General features: G+C 37.2%; 2 protein-coding genes and 1 long non-coding RNA gene across 11 annotated transcripts; 2 read left to right on the top strand and 1 right to left on the bottom strand.

Moving 5' to 3' along the window:
* Window positions 1-53: 53 nt before the first annotated feature.
* On the bottom strand, window positions 54-10,544 carry LOC107268961. Of its 6 annotated transcripts, none has more exons than XM_025086182.1 (8): window positions 10,247-10,544; window positions 10,073-10,098; window positions 1,954-2,189; window positions 1,643-1,835; window positions 1,069-1,230; window positions 723-897; window positions 418-566; window positions 54-309 (listed from the first exon to the last, which is right to left on the bottom strand). In XM_025086182.1, the coding sequence occupies exons 1-8, from the start codon at window positions 10,400-10,402 to the stop codon at window positions 78-80; spliced, it is 1,329 nt and encodes a 442-aa protein (XP_024941950.1). In that variant the 5' UTR covers window positions 10,403-10,544; the 3' UTR covers window positions 54-77. The 6 variants fall into 6 exon arrangements, with proteins under 6 accessions (XP_024941950.1, XP_024941952.1, XP_024941953.1 ...); XM_025086184.1 differs by adding an exon at window positions 3,043-3,130 and having other exon boundaries at window positions 10,073-10,367; XM_025086185.1 differs by lacking the exons at window positions 10,073-10,098; window positions 10,247-10,544 and adding exons at window positions 3,043-3,130; window positions 4,656-4,814.
* Window positions 10,545-11,244: 700 nt separating this feature from the next.
* On the top strand, window positions 11,245-14,937 carry LOC107268927. 4 transcript variants are annotated; one of them, XM_015742195.2, is made up of 3 exons: window positions 11,245-11,687; window positions 13,456-13,634; window positions 14,631-14,937. In XM_015742195.2, the coding sequence occupies exons 1-3, from the start codon at window positions 11,639-11,641 to the stop codon at window positions 14,709-14,711; spliced, it is 309 nt and encodes a 102-aa protein (XP_015597681.1). In that variant the 5' UTR covers window positions 11,245-11,638; the 3' UTR covers window positions 14,712-14,937. The 4 variants fall into 4 exon arrangements, 2 of the variants coding, with proteins under 2 accessions (XP_015597681.1, XP_024941962.1); XM_025086194.1 differs by having other exon boundaries at window positions 11,245-12,299; XR_003060019.1 differs by lacking the exon at window positions 14,631-14,937 and having other exon boundaries at window positions 11,245-12,570; window positions 13,456-13,966.
* A 1,689-nt stretch (window positions 14,938-16,626) lies between these two features.
* LOC112494525 lies at window positions 16,627-18,048 on the top strand. The gene is made up of 3 exons (XR_003060020.1): window positions 16,627-16,701; window positions 16,825-17,190; window positions 17,383-18,048. It is a non-coding gene; the product is annotated as an uncharacterized LOC112494525 (long non-coding RNA).
* Window positions 18,049-18,198: the final 150 nt, after the last annotated feature.

Genomic DNA, 18,198 nt, shown 5'->3' with positions numbered 1-18,198 from the left:
AATTACATCAAAAAATGATTCTTCGAGGGAATTTGCACTGCAAAATAAGAATGTTAATCGTGACGCTGGGAATAGGTTCAGAACATAGAGCTGTGACATCTTCTAGAAGTGTTTAACGCACAATCCGTACTCTCTCTAGTCTGCTGCTCTATGGTAACAATCTTGAGGTTCAGCTGCCTCTTCTCCACGACTTTCCTTCTCCTGAGAAGCTGCTTCAGCTGGATGAGAAATTGCGGACTCAGCAGGCAGTAGAGAATGAAATTGGCCGAGCTGGATATCGCGTTGAGAAGGGTCGCTATGATGCGAAATCTAAAGCAAGATGAGATAAGAAGGAGAGAACGAATAAAGAAGAAGTAAAACGTACAAGGAAAATATCAAGAGTCTAAAGTACAACAACATACAAAGATATTGCCGTACCTTTCAAGAAAAACTTCATTCACCCTGGTATCGTCTCCGCCATAAAGGATCGATATGGCGCTGCGTCGCGACGCCAGATGCGTCGGTACTTCACCGACCAGGAACAAGAAAACAATACCCACTAACGTAATCGTCAGTCTTACTTGATCCTGTAGAAGATGAAAGTGTAACGTCAATTCTTTTTAAATTCTCTTCAACTATCCTACTACAATAATTAGGTTGTATATTGAGGATATTTGTATCGTTAACGTGTAACTAATGACTGAATTATTTATCAATAATAATATACTAAGTTATTTACGTACGGTCAGTACGTTTAAACAGTATCTTTCGCGAATTTGTTTTCGCTGCAGAAATATTTCTCGCTGTCTTATAAGGCGTCTGACTGTTACGCACATGACGCCGTTACCAACAAGCAGAAAGACAGCCGGTACCAAACCGAACATGACCAATTGAAACCAATTCTGTAGATTGTACCATCTAGAAAGATCAAATTTTTAAACAGTAATTAAGTAGTATTTTAATTAGCTCGTTGTAGGCATATAGCTAAGTCGCGAATACAAGTCCTCGTTCAAGGGACTCTTGCGCATTGGAAACCATTGCAAGATTGGCCCCTCACCGCGACTTGTCTATGCCACACATAGGACTTACCGAGATCTAAAAAATTCGGTGGTCGTCAACTCCCCCAATTCGTTGTATGTATAAATAAAACAGTATGGAAGATTAAGAAATATGGCGCAGCAAAACGAGCAGGTTAACAATTTTCGCGCTACTTGATTGTCGCAGAATTTTGGTGGTTTGCATTTTGGTGATCTGTAAATGTAAACGGTTTCAAAGCACTTTTAGGTCATGTCATAAGTTAAAATGATAATTGAATGAGCATATTTGATGGAATGAAAAAGTGCGGGAAACTTTTTAAAACCACTTAATTTTACTCTATGCCGACGGGGGCTAAGGAAACTTTTATTTATTGATTTATTAAACCAGGAGCAGTCACGTGGGGTGTCATATTCACTCTAACTCAATGCTTTTTAAAGTGGGAAATAAAAAAGCGCGACCATTCCCAGGTTCGTGGCAAAGGTCGTTATTCTCTGTGATCGAACTTTCAAAGGACATTATTATCCTTGATAATATTCATTAATAGTTGTATTAATATTATTGTATTATTTTGATTACGATAATCTCCGAAAACGCTTGTTCTGTCACATCTGTCAATATTTCATACCCAGCAACCAGCACGAGCCTGTCCAAAGTAACAAGCACTGCGGCCCAGACGGCAATATTTGAGGAGATGGATCCGACCGGAAGATGAACAAATACATCAAATTCAATCCAACCAGATCTTCCCCAAAAAACACCTCTGGCCAATCCGGAAAAGAGAAGGAGTCCACAGGTGACCAAATCGGAACCAGCAAGTACTGTAAATGAATGAAAAAAATGTATTTACAAAGTTATAATTGCATCATTAATAATGGTCTTATTGTCACTCTATATAATAATAATTAGGTATATATTTATATATATATATATTTATACCGGCCAAATATGTGTAAGTGGAAGCTTTCAGGCTTCTCCTGCTGAGCACTGCGAGTATCAGTGCATTTCCTATCATTCCAAGTCCAGAAATTATAGGGATCACAATACTGTATACGATGATACCCCACATGGTTGGTTCATTGGCCCATACATTGGTCTCACTGTATTTATCAATTCCAAATGGCATTATCTGGAAGGATTTCCCTTGGTCCTGAAGATTCTGGTCAGTGGACGTTCTGGGAAAGAACATGATAATTTTATCATTCCACTTAAAATATTTTTCGACATTTATTTAAAAAATTGCATCAATCAATGTGTACAGGTATACAAAACACTTTAATAAATCTACCAGGGTTAATACGTATACATATGTAAACACTGAATCGAACGTCGTGGAATTTTTTATTTCTTTTTAGTTTCAACCGTCGATAGACCCACAGTGTCGTTTCATGGTTTCACCAGGTTTCACAGACCAACTGTCGTGAAAATTCATAGAGCCAATCGTTTATCCGTTATGACAGTTGGTACTGTCTGCTATACATATAGGTATTATATGACGGCACCCACCTCCATCAACCTTGATAACTACCATAAATTATCCCAAGGCCCAAGAGGACCTGTCCCATCATACGGTTTACTCTGATTTTCACTATCGGTAACCTAACCTAACTTATACAGCCTGATAAAGTTTTATATTTACGGCTGACTGTATAGTGTATACTGTATACCATATGCCTATTATCTTTTAGGTTATATCGTGGAATTTGTAAAACATTGGACACGTGGATAAAAGGAATTTATTTCAGTGTAAACCGGATATAACGTCAATTGGATCTTTTCTACTCCTTGAGCAAGAGGTTAAGGGATGTGGACAGAATCATTTATTCAGATAGGATGCTTGCCAATTTTCTTCACTGCTGTGATAAGGGGATCCTGGTTATTGGTATGCAAAGATTTTCTTTATAGATATTGATAAAGAAAATAGAAGAAAGCGTACCTTCAAAGATATTACTTTGAAGGTACGCCTTTTTTCTTGGGGTTTCTTATTTGATTTAACATTGAATCATTAATAAGAATTTTTTTTCTAACCTGCGATATTTTCCAATCATGAATATCAGCTTCCAGCTAGTTAGCTCCATTGGGAGTTCTGTGTTATTCTCTTCTGCTTGCGGATTCTCTAACGATGCGTGAAAAAGGTTAGAAACAGATTTCGAATAAACGTTCAGTTCAATAAAGTTACTCGATTTGAAAGGTCGCCAAAGCATTGAATTTTCCAGTCGCTAGTACCAATAAAGCTCCTCGTTAAGGGAGCCTGAATATGTAGTATGTGTATTGTGCTTAGGAAAACTATGAACTTTTCTTCTGCACGGATACAAAATTCCAGGCAAGCTCACCAAAGGGCGGCTGTATTCTTAATTTATTACGAATGATACTTTAGCCAATTTACTGGTAACATGTTCTCAATTTTGAATACGATTAAATGATTCGCTGATGAATATAATCCTCACGTTGACTTGTTTTCAACGGACAACAATTTCCAGTGTATTTCTATCTGTCGCCCGCCACTTTGTGTTATCGCGAAAATCATATACAAGGAAAAAACCACCCTTACCGATTAGACTGGTCGAAAGACAAAAAATGTACAACACATGCAGTCAAAAGAGTGACTGTTGAGGGGCGAGGATTTATTCAATTTTTTGGGGCAAAATCACGGTTCTCGTCCGGCGGCAGAATAATGGTGATATTATATGTATATTAGTAAAAAAAGAATAATAGTAAAATTCATGGTGTCCGGATGGTTGCAGCGTCTAGTTGCCGTATAGCGTATTGTCGATATTTTGCGAACGTTCTAGTCTGCATCATCAGTGCTAAGGAAGCTCCGACACTGAAGTTCCTTATTTCGTTGTGCTGGAACAGTGGAACAACGAACACCAGTATTTAAGGACTCCCCGAAAAATAGGGAACTTCAGTATCGCAGCTCCCTTAGCACTGATGATGCAGATTGGAACGTTCGCGAAACGTCGGCAATACGCTGAAACTAGACGCGGCATCCATCCGATAGCCATGAATTTTACTAATGATTCTGGCCGTCTAAGATTTAAAACTAAAAAAAGGAATAATATTGATCGATTGTCACTATAAACTGGTATGAATTTTCGTTAACTTTACCGTAACTTCGTAATCCTATGTATTGTGTTGATAGACGCACTGAGTGTGAAAAAAAATTTAAAAAAAAGCCAGTTGACACACTACGTACATGCAGATAGACTGACAGATACTACGTTAAGCAACAAATTTGCCTGAATCATTTTGGCGATGGTGCACGAGGTGGAAGTGGTGAGTTCATTGGAGAGCGTAGCGAGATAAAGGGGATGCTGATAAAACGTAAATACGACGAAAATCATGATGGAGTGTGGTAGATTTGCTGAGGGTTGGCGGGGACAGCAAATAAAATGGAACCGTGTAAATAGATTTGTGTTTGGAAAAAAATCGAAGAATGATAGTAAAATATTCTCCGTATACATAAATAATTTGTGTGCAAATATATATATATGTGTATATGATGAAACTATCACAAGAATATTACATTCATACGACAATATTGCATTTACTGGTTATATCCATGGAATTATCATAAACAGTGATTGTCCTCCATTAACCATAAATATGTGTCGTACAATCAGAGTGTAGTGACGTCATACCTTTGTTCTGTGTCTCTTCGTGGTCTCTCTAATGGGAATGTAATGTTCAGGTTTTTAACCCATTAGCACTCAAGTGGTTATTTGTGTCTATTCTAGCTTTAGCCTAGCATTCGATCACACAATTTTATATAAAGTATTCTAGGATATGTTTTCGATATAAAATTAAATGTTCTTTCGAAATCCTCCGTCATTTTTATAATTTCTTGTTATCAAAAAACAAATATATATATCCCCAAATATATATATCCCCAAAGTTAATAGTATGTAACTGTATTATCACATATAGAAAGTATTTCACACTAAAGAAACGGGTGATTAACAGTAGTACCCCCGTGTACGGATAGATGGCAAAAAATTGATATGACGGTTCTTGTGTCAATATTGCAAATATTTATTATTAGTGTCACTCATAGTGTTGGACACGATGAAAATCAAAGTAAAGACTAGCCTGAATCTAAAGGCCATTCACGTCGGTCACGTTGGTACGAGTTGCTCTTGAAGAACGTCAGTCCGATAACAGACAAATCAATGCCCTTATCAGGTTATCAGTTGTAGGATTAAACATGAAACGGGTAATGGTTGGCTTGTGTATATTGCATTATTTTCATGACCACTCTCTTATTATTTCTCTCTCTCTCTCTTTTAGTTCATGCGTATTTTTATATTATTTTTCTTCTTATTTGCAAAAGTTCTAATTCTTAGGACTCATTCAATTTATTTGCTATCATCAAGCATTTGTATACACTTATTTACATCCAACAGGTGTATTCATCAACCATCTAGTATTTGTAAACAAATTCGAAATTACTCATGCGAAAGTTATGAATTACAAATATTATGTATGCGTTTCTGTACACGTATATTTTATTGTATATACATATATACATATATATATACAGGGTGTTCGTTATAAAACGCACTGTAGTAACATCGTTGCATTCCTTGTTAAATTCCAAAGAATACGTGTATTTTCATTTTTTATTTCATATATCAAAATTTCGAGATAATCAAGGTTGAAGTTGCAGTAACGAGACCAATCAGAACGCGTTTAAACGAATCGTAGATGACGTCGGGGCCAGCCCACAAGGCCTGCTTACAGTAGGCCAATAACACTAAGATTATCGTCTCTTATATCTTACTGAATTACATGCAGATAAACAGGGACACTACGACGATACTCTTAGTGTTATCGGCCTTGTGTAAGCAGGCCTTGTGGGCTGACCCGCGACGTCATCTACGCTCCGTTTAAACGCGCTCTGATTGGTCGCATTACTGCAACTTCAACCTTGATTATCTCGAAATTTTTATACATGAAATAAAAAATGAAAATACACGTATTCATTAGAATTTGAAAAGGAATGTAATGGTGTTACTACAGTGCGTTTCATAACGAACATCCTGTATATATATGCATTTATATTTTTATTTTTAATCTTATTTTAGTGTATATCTATATATTGTGTATCTACAGTTTAATCATTTGGAATTATGTTGCGTTAATTTTTAAAGTGATTGCATAACGATATATGAATTTTTTAATGAGTGCTTTTATTTGTCCTGCAGTTTCCAAACTATTAATTTTTAATGGTATAATGATAATGTTTTATCTTGTATTGAATGCATGATTTAAATAATCATTGCGTATATCTATATATACTATAGAGTCAAATGGGTGACATACAGACTGTTTAAATGCAATTAGTCACTTTTAAGTATATAAGCCTAAATTATACTTGGTTATTAATTTTAGGTATATTATTCTTCGACTTCCTATGAAAAATATTTTCCACTTGGTTTTATTAAAAAATATTAATTAGAAGTCGAGATATCCCCCAAAAAACACTTACGTGTAAAAAACTACGCCAAGTACAGGAGTGCTGTGTATTCCTCTAATAAAAAGTATTGATATCAGATTATGGAGGCCAAGTACATAAGTCACTACATGTTTGCCTATTATATGATCTAACACTGGCCCATCGTTTTAATTGTATTTTCAAAATTTCTTATAACGTTTTCACTACTCTTTTACATTACTACTGCTTCCCGTAGTTGATTATGATTTAATGGTTATTTAATATATAATAAAACTTTAGCTGATTCCTTATCGAGTACTACTTGGCGGGTCCGTGCATTTCTTGATATAAATTTGCGTTCATTATACCAATCATCAAACTCAAATAGCATATTAACAATAACTCGTCAAAAATAATCACGGTAAAAGCTTAATAACAAACATATAGTTTTAGGATACTATTAGTACGTTCAAAGTAAGTACTTTGGAATTCCTGGCACGGACCCGCCAAGTAGTACTCGATAAGGAATCAGCTAAAGTTTTATTATATATTAAATAACCATTAAATCATAATCAACTACGGGAAGCAGTAGTAATGTAAAAGAGTAGTGAAAACGTTATAAGAAATTTTGAAAATACAATTAAAACGATGGGCCAGTGTTAGATCATATAATAGGCAAACATGTAGTGACTTATGTACTTGGCCTCCATAATCTGATATCAATACTTTTTATTAGAGGAATACACAGCACTCCTGTACTTGGCGTAGTTTTTTACACGTAAGTGTTTTTTGGGGGATATCTATGAATAAAGGTGAATAAAAGTGCAAGAGTGATAAAAGTCGATATTTACATTATTTTGGGAGAAATCAAACTTTTTTGCTAAATAAATCGTATACGTTTAATTATGTATTTAACATCTATGGATCGAGCTGGATCAAAATTCACGTGTGATAAAAATCGATATTGTCATTATTTTTTGAGATATAAAAATTGTTGGATAAAGATCCGTTTTTTCATCAAGAAGACCATCAGGTTCACTACACGTCACATAACTCAAAACGCAAAGTAAAAAATCTTAGGTCGATTTCTTTTTAGTTCGACGATTCTTTTTAACTAAGATACCTCTCTGTCTCGCCCTCTCTCTCTCTGTGTCTCACGCATATATGAATACAACATTATTCCGGTTGTTGCGTTCATTGTTATTTTTTAAGAAATAAAAAATTTCATAAAAACTGAATTAACAACGATTTTTTTTTGGAATTTAAATAAATCATACTTATCCCCCAAAATAATGCAGATATGAATTTTTACGACTCTTTAACTTTTGTTTCTCTCAGTCCAGAGATACTAAATGCAGCGTCAAAACGTGGGCCGTCGGAAACCATAATCTGTCCGACGTATAGCATGGACTACGCGTAGACATAAGAAAAATGGTCGGCTGAAAGAAAAAGTTTGCGATTGATGGCGGCCAAGACGTGTCTCTTTCTAATCAGCAGCCGTAGTACGAAAGTGTAGAGAACGTAGCCAAATGAGGAGCATTAGAAAAGGAGAACGATGAACCGCCATCTCATTTCCTCTTTGTTTATTTGAGCAGACACTTTTTTAAAGGATTTGAAGTAGGATTTGTGTACTCCGTACTATATGTCGATGGTCTAACACCGTTCCGTACGAGTCTGACATATAGCTCGATAATCCGCGGGAAGAAGGAAGAAATCAATTGTATAGAAGAAAATTTTATTGACTATCACTCAAAACTTAACCCGAAAACCCATGCTCTAAGTGATACTTGAGATTGATGGGTAAGAAATATAGAAGTGTAAAATTCACATATTGAAATTTCAACATAATTAATTCATTAAATTAATTTATAAATTAATACTTAAAAATCAGAAACTACCGTGGGGAACACGTAGAAGTACTAAAGATTGTCAAATTTGTCGAAGCGCAGGTTTGCCGCGCAGAACCCGAAGTGGCCGGGGCGGGGGGGACCCTTAAGAGAGTGTCCTGACTCAGAGCGCTCAATGTCCCAGGTGTGCTTCCAGGAACCAGTCTAATATATGGTTGATAGTCTGACATTCTGATAAATCTCTCGGACGCTCACATCCTATCCAATCCTTTTTTTTATCGTTTCCCTTTTCCTTCTTTTCTTTCCTTCCGTCCTTTTTTACTGTATTCCTTTCGTTTTACTTATTTCCCCTATGTTTTACTATTGTCTTTCTCTTTTCTCTCGATGTCTATTTGTCTTTTCTTTCTTTAATTTTCGCTCTCATTCACTCTTACTTTTCTTATTTCTTTCGCAGGGCCAAATTAATTATTTCACATCGAGGGATTTCATATTTCACATTCACAATTATTTCACATTACTCCGTCAGAATAACAGCACTCGTAACTTGTGAGTCTGGTTCTTTGAGCCCGCTTTGCCAATCCGTTATAAATATCACAAGACGTTTTTGAAAATTGATTACTCGTGCGGATAATGACGATCCAATATCCCGGAAGCGAGGCCGTCGGTTTAATTTGTGGGCTCTGAGCAAAGTCCTGCCTACGCTTTAGTTGTTTGTTGAACGATATTTAGGGTGTGGCTGTATTTGGTCACTTGGTAGATTACATAGTCGCCCTAAGTTGGTAATATATTCCACGTGGACCGACAGTTGACGGGTTACGCCGCTTGCGATGGTTGTGGACCCTTACGGTTGGGCAAGTTCTATCGCTACCGTTCATGTTAAATACAAATTTGAATTACTTACATATAATGCAGTCAAAGTTTATAGTAACTATCAGCAAATAATGCAAAGGCAAGCTGCCGCCAATGTAACGAAGGAATTCAACCCTAAATTTCAAATGTATTACACAGGGTCTTACGAAGAAACTGGATTTCTGAGATTTTAATCTTATAAATTTTTTATCTGTGAAATACATGCAAACGTGCGTTAGTCTCTAAGAATCTAAGATATAAAAATATTTAAAAAGTAAGGTTACCGAATGTTAGTATGAAATAAAAATATAGGTTATGTTAGGATTAACTCGACAGACCATCGTACCAAACAATGCATACTTTTCAAGAAAAGTTTGTATTTCGTTTAAATTTGTAATAATTTTTAATACGATATATACGAAACTGAAAACGCTGATGATTCCAAATGTCAAAAAGAAATGCAGTAAGTCAATGTATAATTAAAAATTAATTTAAATCGCCTAAAACCATTTATGTAATATCTTAGGTACCTAACAATTCATTTTCATTCGTAACTATAATACATAATGATTATGCAAAAAAATGATAACAAACTATTTCATACTCTTTAAAATGACTGACTTTCGTTTGACTAGTGCGTGGCGGTAGAACCACCTTAATTCTTACCTGCCGATGTGGTTTTTTAACTAACGTTTCTCAAAGGCCAAGCAGCCTGCTGGTTGCACGTAGGTAGTTAAAGCGTAATTCACCTCGAGCTTCGGTTCGGTGAGAAGCAGCAGAAATCGAAGCGGTAAATATCGTTCGTCGATATATTTACACAGTCTAACCGCAAGGGTATGGTTGGTCGCTACGGTATTTTGTTCTCGTGAATCTGATAAGGGATCGCCCGTGTTTTTCTTTTTGCTTTCTCCCGCTCCTACTGACTTACCCTTGTCCAGTGTTCTGTGTCTGCAACTGAAAGCTGTCAGAGGTTGAAATGCTCCTCGAAGACTTCGGGTTCAGGTTCTATGAGTTTATAATCAATGGCAGTTTGCTTCAGACCTTTTAACACGCCTCATGGTTAGAACTAAACGTGTGACCTCCTTATCATTGGATGGACTACCTTTGCGACTGCGACTACATCCCCCTTGAAAGTCCTACGTTCTCTGCGATTAATTCTGCGTTTGCGAACCACTTCGAAAGTCCTATGCCCTCTGCGTCTCGGCAGCCCGCAGTTATTATTCCATTTGTCAGACGGGACTATGCTTTTTATGTGCATGATACGATCTAGGGTTACGAAGTGACACTGTCGCAAGCGATTTTTGAAGCGTGAACATTTACGCGCGACAAGTCACGACAGGAAAATTTTTCGTAGATTAGTGACACGATGGATATCGAAAAGATGGCAGCAGTGGTTATTTTAGTACAATCTCACTTGCTGTCGTCGTAGACAAAAAAGAAACAGGTTTTCGGTTCATCCTTTCTATCAAAAGACCTACAAAAGGAGTCTAATTCACTATATCATTCGTTACTATATTCTTGGACGCGGCGTTCCAAATTGCTGGACGACTCTCTATCTCAATAATCAATTCTTCCGCAGCAATAGGATTTTGCGTGGTGAGCGCGTATGTCGATGCAGAACACAAGTGCTCGGTAGCTCTCTCTTCCTGCAGGCGATCGACCGCCACAGTGGGCCATGATTCTTAACACGTTAAGCGCCACGCCGAATTCCCGTGCCTTTCCGTTCGCGTCACAGTTAGCCGTCAGGCGGGCTCTGCCGTGCCTCGCCGAAAGGCGAGCCAGAGTATAAACAGATATGTTAATAAATTACATTAATATTTTTAAGTATTATATTGTTTTCCTTAAAGCATTGACCAAACAAAAACGATGCCGCCTAAATTGAACGTTCAGTCTCACAAGTACGAAAGGACCGACAGGCACGCGATGATAAGACGAACGAAAAGTCTGCCGTCGGTCCGTGCGGACCAGCGAAGCCTGAACGGAAAGTCATGCACTGGTCCGTAGGGGCCGGCGTGGCGCTTAACGTGTTAAGAGTCACTGCATTTGTTCTTTGCGTATGTTACAGCGGTCGCCTGGGTGTGGCGTGCCAGTCGCCTGTCAGCGACGCGACAGGCATCCCGAGTCGGTTGGCTTCTACCAGAAAACGATTAAAGCAGCAAGGTCGCGCGCGGGTGCGACTGCGACACCACTGTGGATCCGCAGGACAGCTCTACGAGCGTGAAGCGCGTTATTGTCATTCCACGTACGAACATCAGGACAGCCGAAGCTCCCGAAACAAGGGGCGACCTCATTCAGCAGTGACTCTTCTCCGTAGAAATCCTAAACTTCTGAGTTCTGCTTGAAATGGACTAGGGTTACTACCTTCTCATGGAAAGATGAAAAAATCTCGTGGAACAAAACACACCAAGGACGATTCACGAGACCCGTGGCCGACCTGGAACGTCGAGCATCGGACGTTCCGTGGCCTAAGTGAAAGGACAACGGGCATGTGGGAATGTCGCGATGGTGGGCGCAAGGAAGTGTAGAAGCTGTCGCTCTCGGAAGTACGGTGGATTCGCTTATACCAATTTCGAGGATCCGACTTTAGAGTAGAGTCGTTGGAAGAGAGAAATTCTCAGTTAGAAATCATTAGTGTAATATTTTTAAAAGTATTGGTGATAAGTAACATCAACGAAAAATACTTAAGATTCCTAGCGATACTTCAAGTAAACACATGCCGTTTCTCATCAATAGTTCAAAAAAAAATAGTACTAACGATATCTAAGTGAGAATTTCTCTCATCCAGCCAATCTACTCTAAAGCCGGATAGGCAGTTTTGGTGTAAATTATAAGATGTATCGTGCGAATACATTTCAAGTCAGAGAGCGACAGCGTCTGGACTTTTTTGTACGCATCATTACGACATTCCCACGATCCCGTTGTCCTTCTGCAATAGGCGACGTAATGTCCGATGGCCTTTACCGAGAGTTAGCTTCACGAATGCCACTGCTCCGCGAAGCGCGTAGTGTCCGGTTATGCTTAAAGTTTTTGGAATTTTGTCAAATTTTATTGATTCTGCAATGAGTTCGACTTCGAAGAAGAGATGTTCGCTAATTTACATCGGCACGATTTCCAATTTCTCGCAATTAGAGGAGGACACTGTCACTCCTCTCAAGGCATTATTTACACATTTCTCCAATGCAGCTTGCAAAGTATATTGTTCCTGATGAATATTTCGTAGATTTCCAGGCATGCGATGGTGTCGCTCAATCTGGTACTGCACGTCGTGCAAATAGTACTCGCTGTTGTCGCAGTTGGCGCGTTAACCAGTAACTCCTCCAACATCAGAACGAGATTGTCGCTACAATCCAGCGTCTCATCCTTAACCGATCTTTTGCTGGAGAATATGGCGGCTCTCTTCTCATACAGCGCGCTACTGAGACCCTGGTTGACATATTTTTCACAAATTCGAGTAGCTCGCAGTTGCTTTGCAGGACGTTCGACTCTATCGCCATTCTATAAGTTGAAGAATCTTGATATGCAGTTCTTAAGGACGTATCGACCACCAATTCAAACAGGGCCTACTGAATTTCCATTTTGGGTTACTTCCACAGCGTCTTTCCGCGCACGTGACTTGGTGAAATCACCTTTTCCCATCATTTAGAAATTTCCTACGAACGTTCTCTCTGACGTCAGTGTCGTTTAAAGATTTTACGTTGTCTTTCGCTCTCAGGATCTTTGACTTTGTAATCGCTCTAATTGTGATTTCTCAATCAATTTCTGTGCAGCCGTTTCCAGCGTCAATTTTCTGTTCTTTATACTATATGTACATGCACTATTCTTGTCGAACGCTTTTGAAATCAGGAGGTTGTCAATATTTTATCCAGTGCTTGAAACGTGTCTTAAACCCCCTCGATTACTTGCAGTTCTTCGCTATAGCTTTTTAGTACTGTCAAGGCCTCTGGCAGAAAGGATACAGGACATTGGCACTGGGTGTAGAATCTTCGAAAGCATTTTCCTGCATATGTGTCCAACACTTTCATTATTACATTATTCACTTATAAATGACCTGGTTGATTGTATAACCTGTTTGTCTTCTGAATTTAACTTTCTGATTTAAGCAGCAGATTCATACGAACTAATATCGAGGCTGCTGAAATAGTCCGGATGACAACGATATTCTTCATCGGTTCTGTTTTTAGAATTAGCACTTGCTTGCTGCTGTAGAATCGCTATCCTTATTGCTTTTAAGCATATCGTCAGTAACGACTTTTATAAACTACAATCATGTCACCTTTATATTGTAGCTCAATGTACAATTTATTTTTCTAGATTTTTTCATCAACTGTTGCTGGAGGAATGTCATCAGGAGACTCGGTCGAGTCTCGCGCCAAGTACAGGCAACCCGCCGTACATGGCACGGCCCGCCGAACTCTTTACTCGAAGCATCTCTTGAACATACCTGTGTTTGGAATCAAATAACTTATGAAGAAGAATCAAATAACTTACGTGTGAGAAAAAGTTATTGATGCATTTACTATAGGAATCGATTTACAAATTAAAATTGACATGCCATTAAACATTTTCGACAACGCAATATATTTTTTTGATTAGCGAAATCACAATGTGTTTACATTTTATATCTGTAACAATATACAATAGATTTGAATGCTTAGAGCTTCTATATCTCGTTGAGCAACAAAAACTTGTAATATTCCCCCAAAAAAAAATACTTACGTGTAAAAAACTACTCCAAGTACAGGGGTGCTGTGAATTCCAGTAACAAAAAATATTGAAATCATATTATTATTGCCAAGTACTATACATAAATCACTACATGTTTGCATATTATATGATCTAGCACTGGTTCATCATTTTAATTGTATTTCCAAAATTTCCTATAATTTTTTCGCTACTCTTTTACATTACTACTGCTTCCCGTATTTAATTATGATTTAATGGTCATTTAATAATTAATAAAACTTTAGGTGAATTCCAAAGTACTTACTTTAAATGTACTAATGGTATTCTAATACTGTATGTTAGTTATTAAGCTTTTACCGTTATTATTTTTGACGAGTTAATGTCAATATGATCTATATAGAAAATTGACGCTGGTTTTGAGTTTGAAGACTGGCACAATGAACTCAAATTTATGTTAAGAAATGCACGGACTCGCTAAGTAGTACTCGATAAGGAATCACCTGAAGTTTTATTAATTATTAAATGACCATTAAGTCGTAATTAAATAGGGGAAGCAGTAGTAATGTAAAAGAGTAGCGAAAAAGTTATAGGAAATTTTGAAAATGCAATTAAACAGATGGGCCAGTGCTAAATCATATAATAGGCAGACATGTAGTGACTTATGTATAATACTTGGCAATAATAATATGATTTCAATACTTTCTGTTAGAGGAGTTCACAGCATTCTTGTACTCGGCGTAGTTATTTATATGCAAGAGCTTTTTTGGGGGATCTTAGTGATACTGAACATAGTATCCTTGCAGTTGGAACCTGGGAATCTACTAGTTGAAGAATCGAACAATGAGGAGCAGTTGATGAATAAAACACGAAAGATGAAATGTTGAGTGCTTCGAGAGAAGCTGAAGTTTTTTTGGTAGATTTTGTACAAGACGCGGTATCTGGACCTTTCTGTTTGCCAGTGATAGAAAGTAACAGGTTCTTACTAAAAAAAATTGATCAGAAGTTTTTTATGAAAGAAATACAATTGTGTTATAAATATGGAAGAATGCTAAATATTGTAATATCGTATGATAAATTTTGTAATAACATGAATTATCTATTGAAATTATTTTTTTCAATTAAATAAAATAATGCCGTATTTTGATTTTCAGTGGCACTACATTAACCCTAGAAGGATACCTATGTAAATTTTAATTCTAAGGCCAATACATTTTTAACGTACGTCAGCAAAATGTTATCTTTCTAGAGTTAAATGTATTATGACTCCTCGATGTGGCCTAAAGACTCGTGTATGATTTCACTGCGACGTCATGATGATTCTATTACGTGATATTGTAATGGAGCCAGCGCGCTATCTGGGGAGGTATATACTGCATTTTAATGTAAACTCCATTTGCAGCTGTCCGCAATACATAGCACTGTGTGACACCGTTTCCCAAAAGGGATATTTTTCCACTGTAGAGAAACAAACATCACTACTTTGACGGTATTATCTATTCATATCTGGTATTATTGTCAGAATAACCATTTTTTAAAATCAGTGTCGCCTTCTTTCGGCCAACGTACTAGGACTAGTATACATTTTCCACCATACGATAAAACAGGGAAAATGATTGAACACTATCGATAAGAAGATCATTTGGACCGAGTAAAATAAGAAATATCTACCCGAAATAGGGATGATATTAGTTAAAATCCTGGCCCGTGTAACCATGTAAAACGGGTTTTTACGCATATAATCTTTAATATCAGCAATAGTAGTTCTAGATTTTGTCACGAGCTGAAGACAAGAGGGCAGCACCTTCTAGCAACATTGTGTCGCCACCTTCTTGGCAGCTGATTGTCAACTTCATCGTTTCATTCGCAAATTCAGTTCAAGTACTCTTTTTTTTTAAATATTCCAAAACCTAATGCATTGTCCAGTACGAGTAGGAGTACACGACTGGATTTAATATTCGATAACGTTGTCGAGATTCTGTCGATTGAGCCTACTAATTGCCGTTTTACCTCATGTTTCCTACAATAAATTCAACAATTGGTAATATCCATGATGTTATTAATCGACAAAATCATCCTCATATTCAGGGAATTTTTTATGTTGCAACCCATAAGCTATTGGCCTGTCAAAGTGAAACTCTCCACACAACACAAATATCTCGTAAACGCCTGTAGGATGTGTATTGGATGTCTATGACATTTGAAACGCCCACAGACATCTTATAGATTTTCACGTTACATTTGTCCTGCGTGAATGATATTCCAGTCCCAATGAAATACATAATACTATTGTATTGTAAACGCATAATTACGTTTTATATAACTTACGAATTGCCTTTGTGTTTATCATAATCATATTCTTTATTATTTCACACTTTCCTCACACGGTTATAGTATGCCCCTTTTCAAGGCGGGGACAAGAGACCTAGTCTTTATCAGCTAATGAAAAATACATTGTGAATTCTATAAGTTTGTATCCGTCCCGTGATTCTATTAGTCGCAATTGCGCAGGAAGGTGTTTTTTTTTCGGATAATACGAAAATATGTTTGCGATGTAAGGATTCCAGGTAACTGATTACGTACATCCCTTGCGATAAGTCATCGCATGAGGTAACGTATTAAAAATAAATTCGATACCAAAAAATATATTATCTTTCCTTAGAACAGTGTATTAATTTTGAGTGATTATTTTTTACGCATAAAATTGACAGAACCTCTATATTGTTCACAGTCAAATAATTTGACTGTTATTACATAACAATTATTGTAGACTGTTCTGCTTATCCTATTAGAGGGGTTGAAATAAGTTCGACGACCTCCCTATCTCATGCTTGTGCTGTTTCCAGACTGAAATAAATCGATCCGCCGTATATACTGGTATGTAGAATATTTAATACATTTACTTCTTGTGAACCTTGACAATTCTAAACTCGCCGATAGGCGAACGACCAAATCACATCTTACAATCGATTTGCTCATTGATCTTTTTAAACTTTATAGGTTCTCCCGCTCATTTTCTTTTCAATCCGCTTTTTCATCCGGCCACTGACATTTCTCGTTTGGCGCCCGAGCAGTTGCTAAAGATAGTACATTGTCTCACGAGACGTGCTCTAGAACTCGTGGCCCATTCGGGGGTGCATCGCACCCTCTTCTCCTAGGAGTTTATTCTCGATAACCTCTAATGCAGTAGAGAAGGATGGAACGAGACAATGAACGTGGATGAAGGAAACGGACCTACTAGAAGAAAGAAGTTAGATACGGAAGACAATGGGGGATAAAAGAGAGCGTTCGAGGAGTGATAAGGGGTCAGACCAGTTTCGGAACTTTAATAATAATAATAGAAAGTCGATAAAATTATATTTCTCAGTGAGTAAACTCTCGTATATAACGTTACTGATTAAACGCTAAGATTAATATAATTAATGAATTTTCATGGTTGACGTCATTTTTGTCAATTAATTCATTTCATATTCTTAGGAGTTTATGTGCTCTCTTTGAATTTTTCTTTATTTTCGCTGTATCCTTTTTCTGTGACTGACCTTTTTCATTATTCCTTAGGTAAAGCTCCTCACGTCACTATCGGTTCAGTAGCTACACAGATTCTATGTCAGCCATTGCATGCAAAGCAAAGACGACTTTCAAATCTGCACGGTATCCAGGAATCTCGTTGATTGATTGTTCTGACGTTAAATCAGGGGATGGAACGACGTCGAGCGTCGGGTCACGTTCTACGTGCCACACAGTCACTTTGTCAAACGTTATTATCGTGCATATTTTCAGACGTTATCTATTTGTGGGTAAAGTAATACATGGATAATATTTATTTTTCAATCTTTTTTTTTCTCATCATTCTCATACGATGCGTCATGGACTCTGTCACCATTAGTCGGATGGCTACCTGGAATAATTTCCTGATTCGTTCTTTCTAATCGTGGAAATCCTTATCATACGTAAATGACAGTTCATCGATTTTTGTAGGAACGTGTGGGTGAACAAGATGACTGAACAAAATAGCTAGAAAGGCTAATAGAAAATAATCGCAAGTTTTCAAGCGTTAAAAAAAAGAATTTTATTCGATTAATTCTTCGTCAGTGACTATTATCGCTTCTGATAAGAGACGACTGTGTTATTATATTAATTCAGATAATCAGGAAGCAATCAGATATTATGAATCTCTTCCTACTTCATAAAAGTCTTATGAACATTCTTAGGACGTCTCAGGGATGTTTCTACGCCTTGCAAAAATACTTACACATTCCTGTATGGTACAGAATTCCAACGTAGTCGGATAAAATTTCTTTTTTACAGATGGACTCTGTAGCCTCCATTTTGTCCTGGTATAAGATTTGATTTCACGAAGATGCAACCTCTGTA

This window comes from Cephus cinctus, unplaced genomic scaffold (genome assembly GCF_000341935.2).
Source record: "Cephus cinctus unplaced genomic scaffold, Ccin1 Ccin1_scaffold0596, whole genome shotgun sequence".
Taxonomy (NCBI): Eukaryota; Metazoa; Arthropoda; class Insecta; order Hymenoptera; family Cephidae; genus Cephus; species Cephus cinctus.
The sequence above is the reverse complement of the archived record's forward strand: the minus strand, read 5'-3'. Positions and strand labels throughout refer to the sequence as shown.

Coding starts and splice junctions, on each gene's coding strand:
- LOC107268927 (XM_025086194.1), top strand. CDS start 12,227: ATGTTCGCTAATTTACATCGGCACGATTTCCAATTTCTCGCAATTAGA. Junction 12,300..13,455: donor ACACTGTCACTCCTCTCAAG/GCATTATTTACA, acceptor TTATTTTTCTAG/ATTTTTTCATCAACTGTTGC. Junction 13,635..14,630: donor AAGAATCAAATAACTTACGT/GTGAGAAAAAGT, acceptor GTATCCTTGCAG/TTGGAACCTGGGAATCTACT.
- LOC107268961 (XM_025086182.1), bottom strand. CDS start 10,402: ATGCACATAAAAAGCATAGTCCCGTCTGACAAATGGAATAATAACTGC. Junction 1,231..1,642: donor AGGCTCGTGCTGGTTGCTGG/GTATGAAATATT, acceptor TTACATTTACAG/ATCACCAAAATGCAAACCAC. Junction 310..417: donor AATGAAGTTTTTCTTGAAAG/GTACGGCAATAT, acceptor ATCTTGCTTTAG/ATTTCGCATCATAGCGACCC.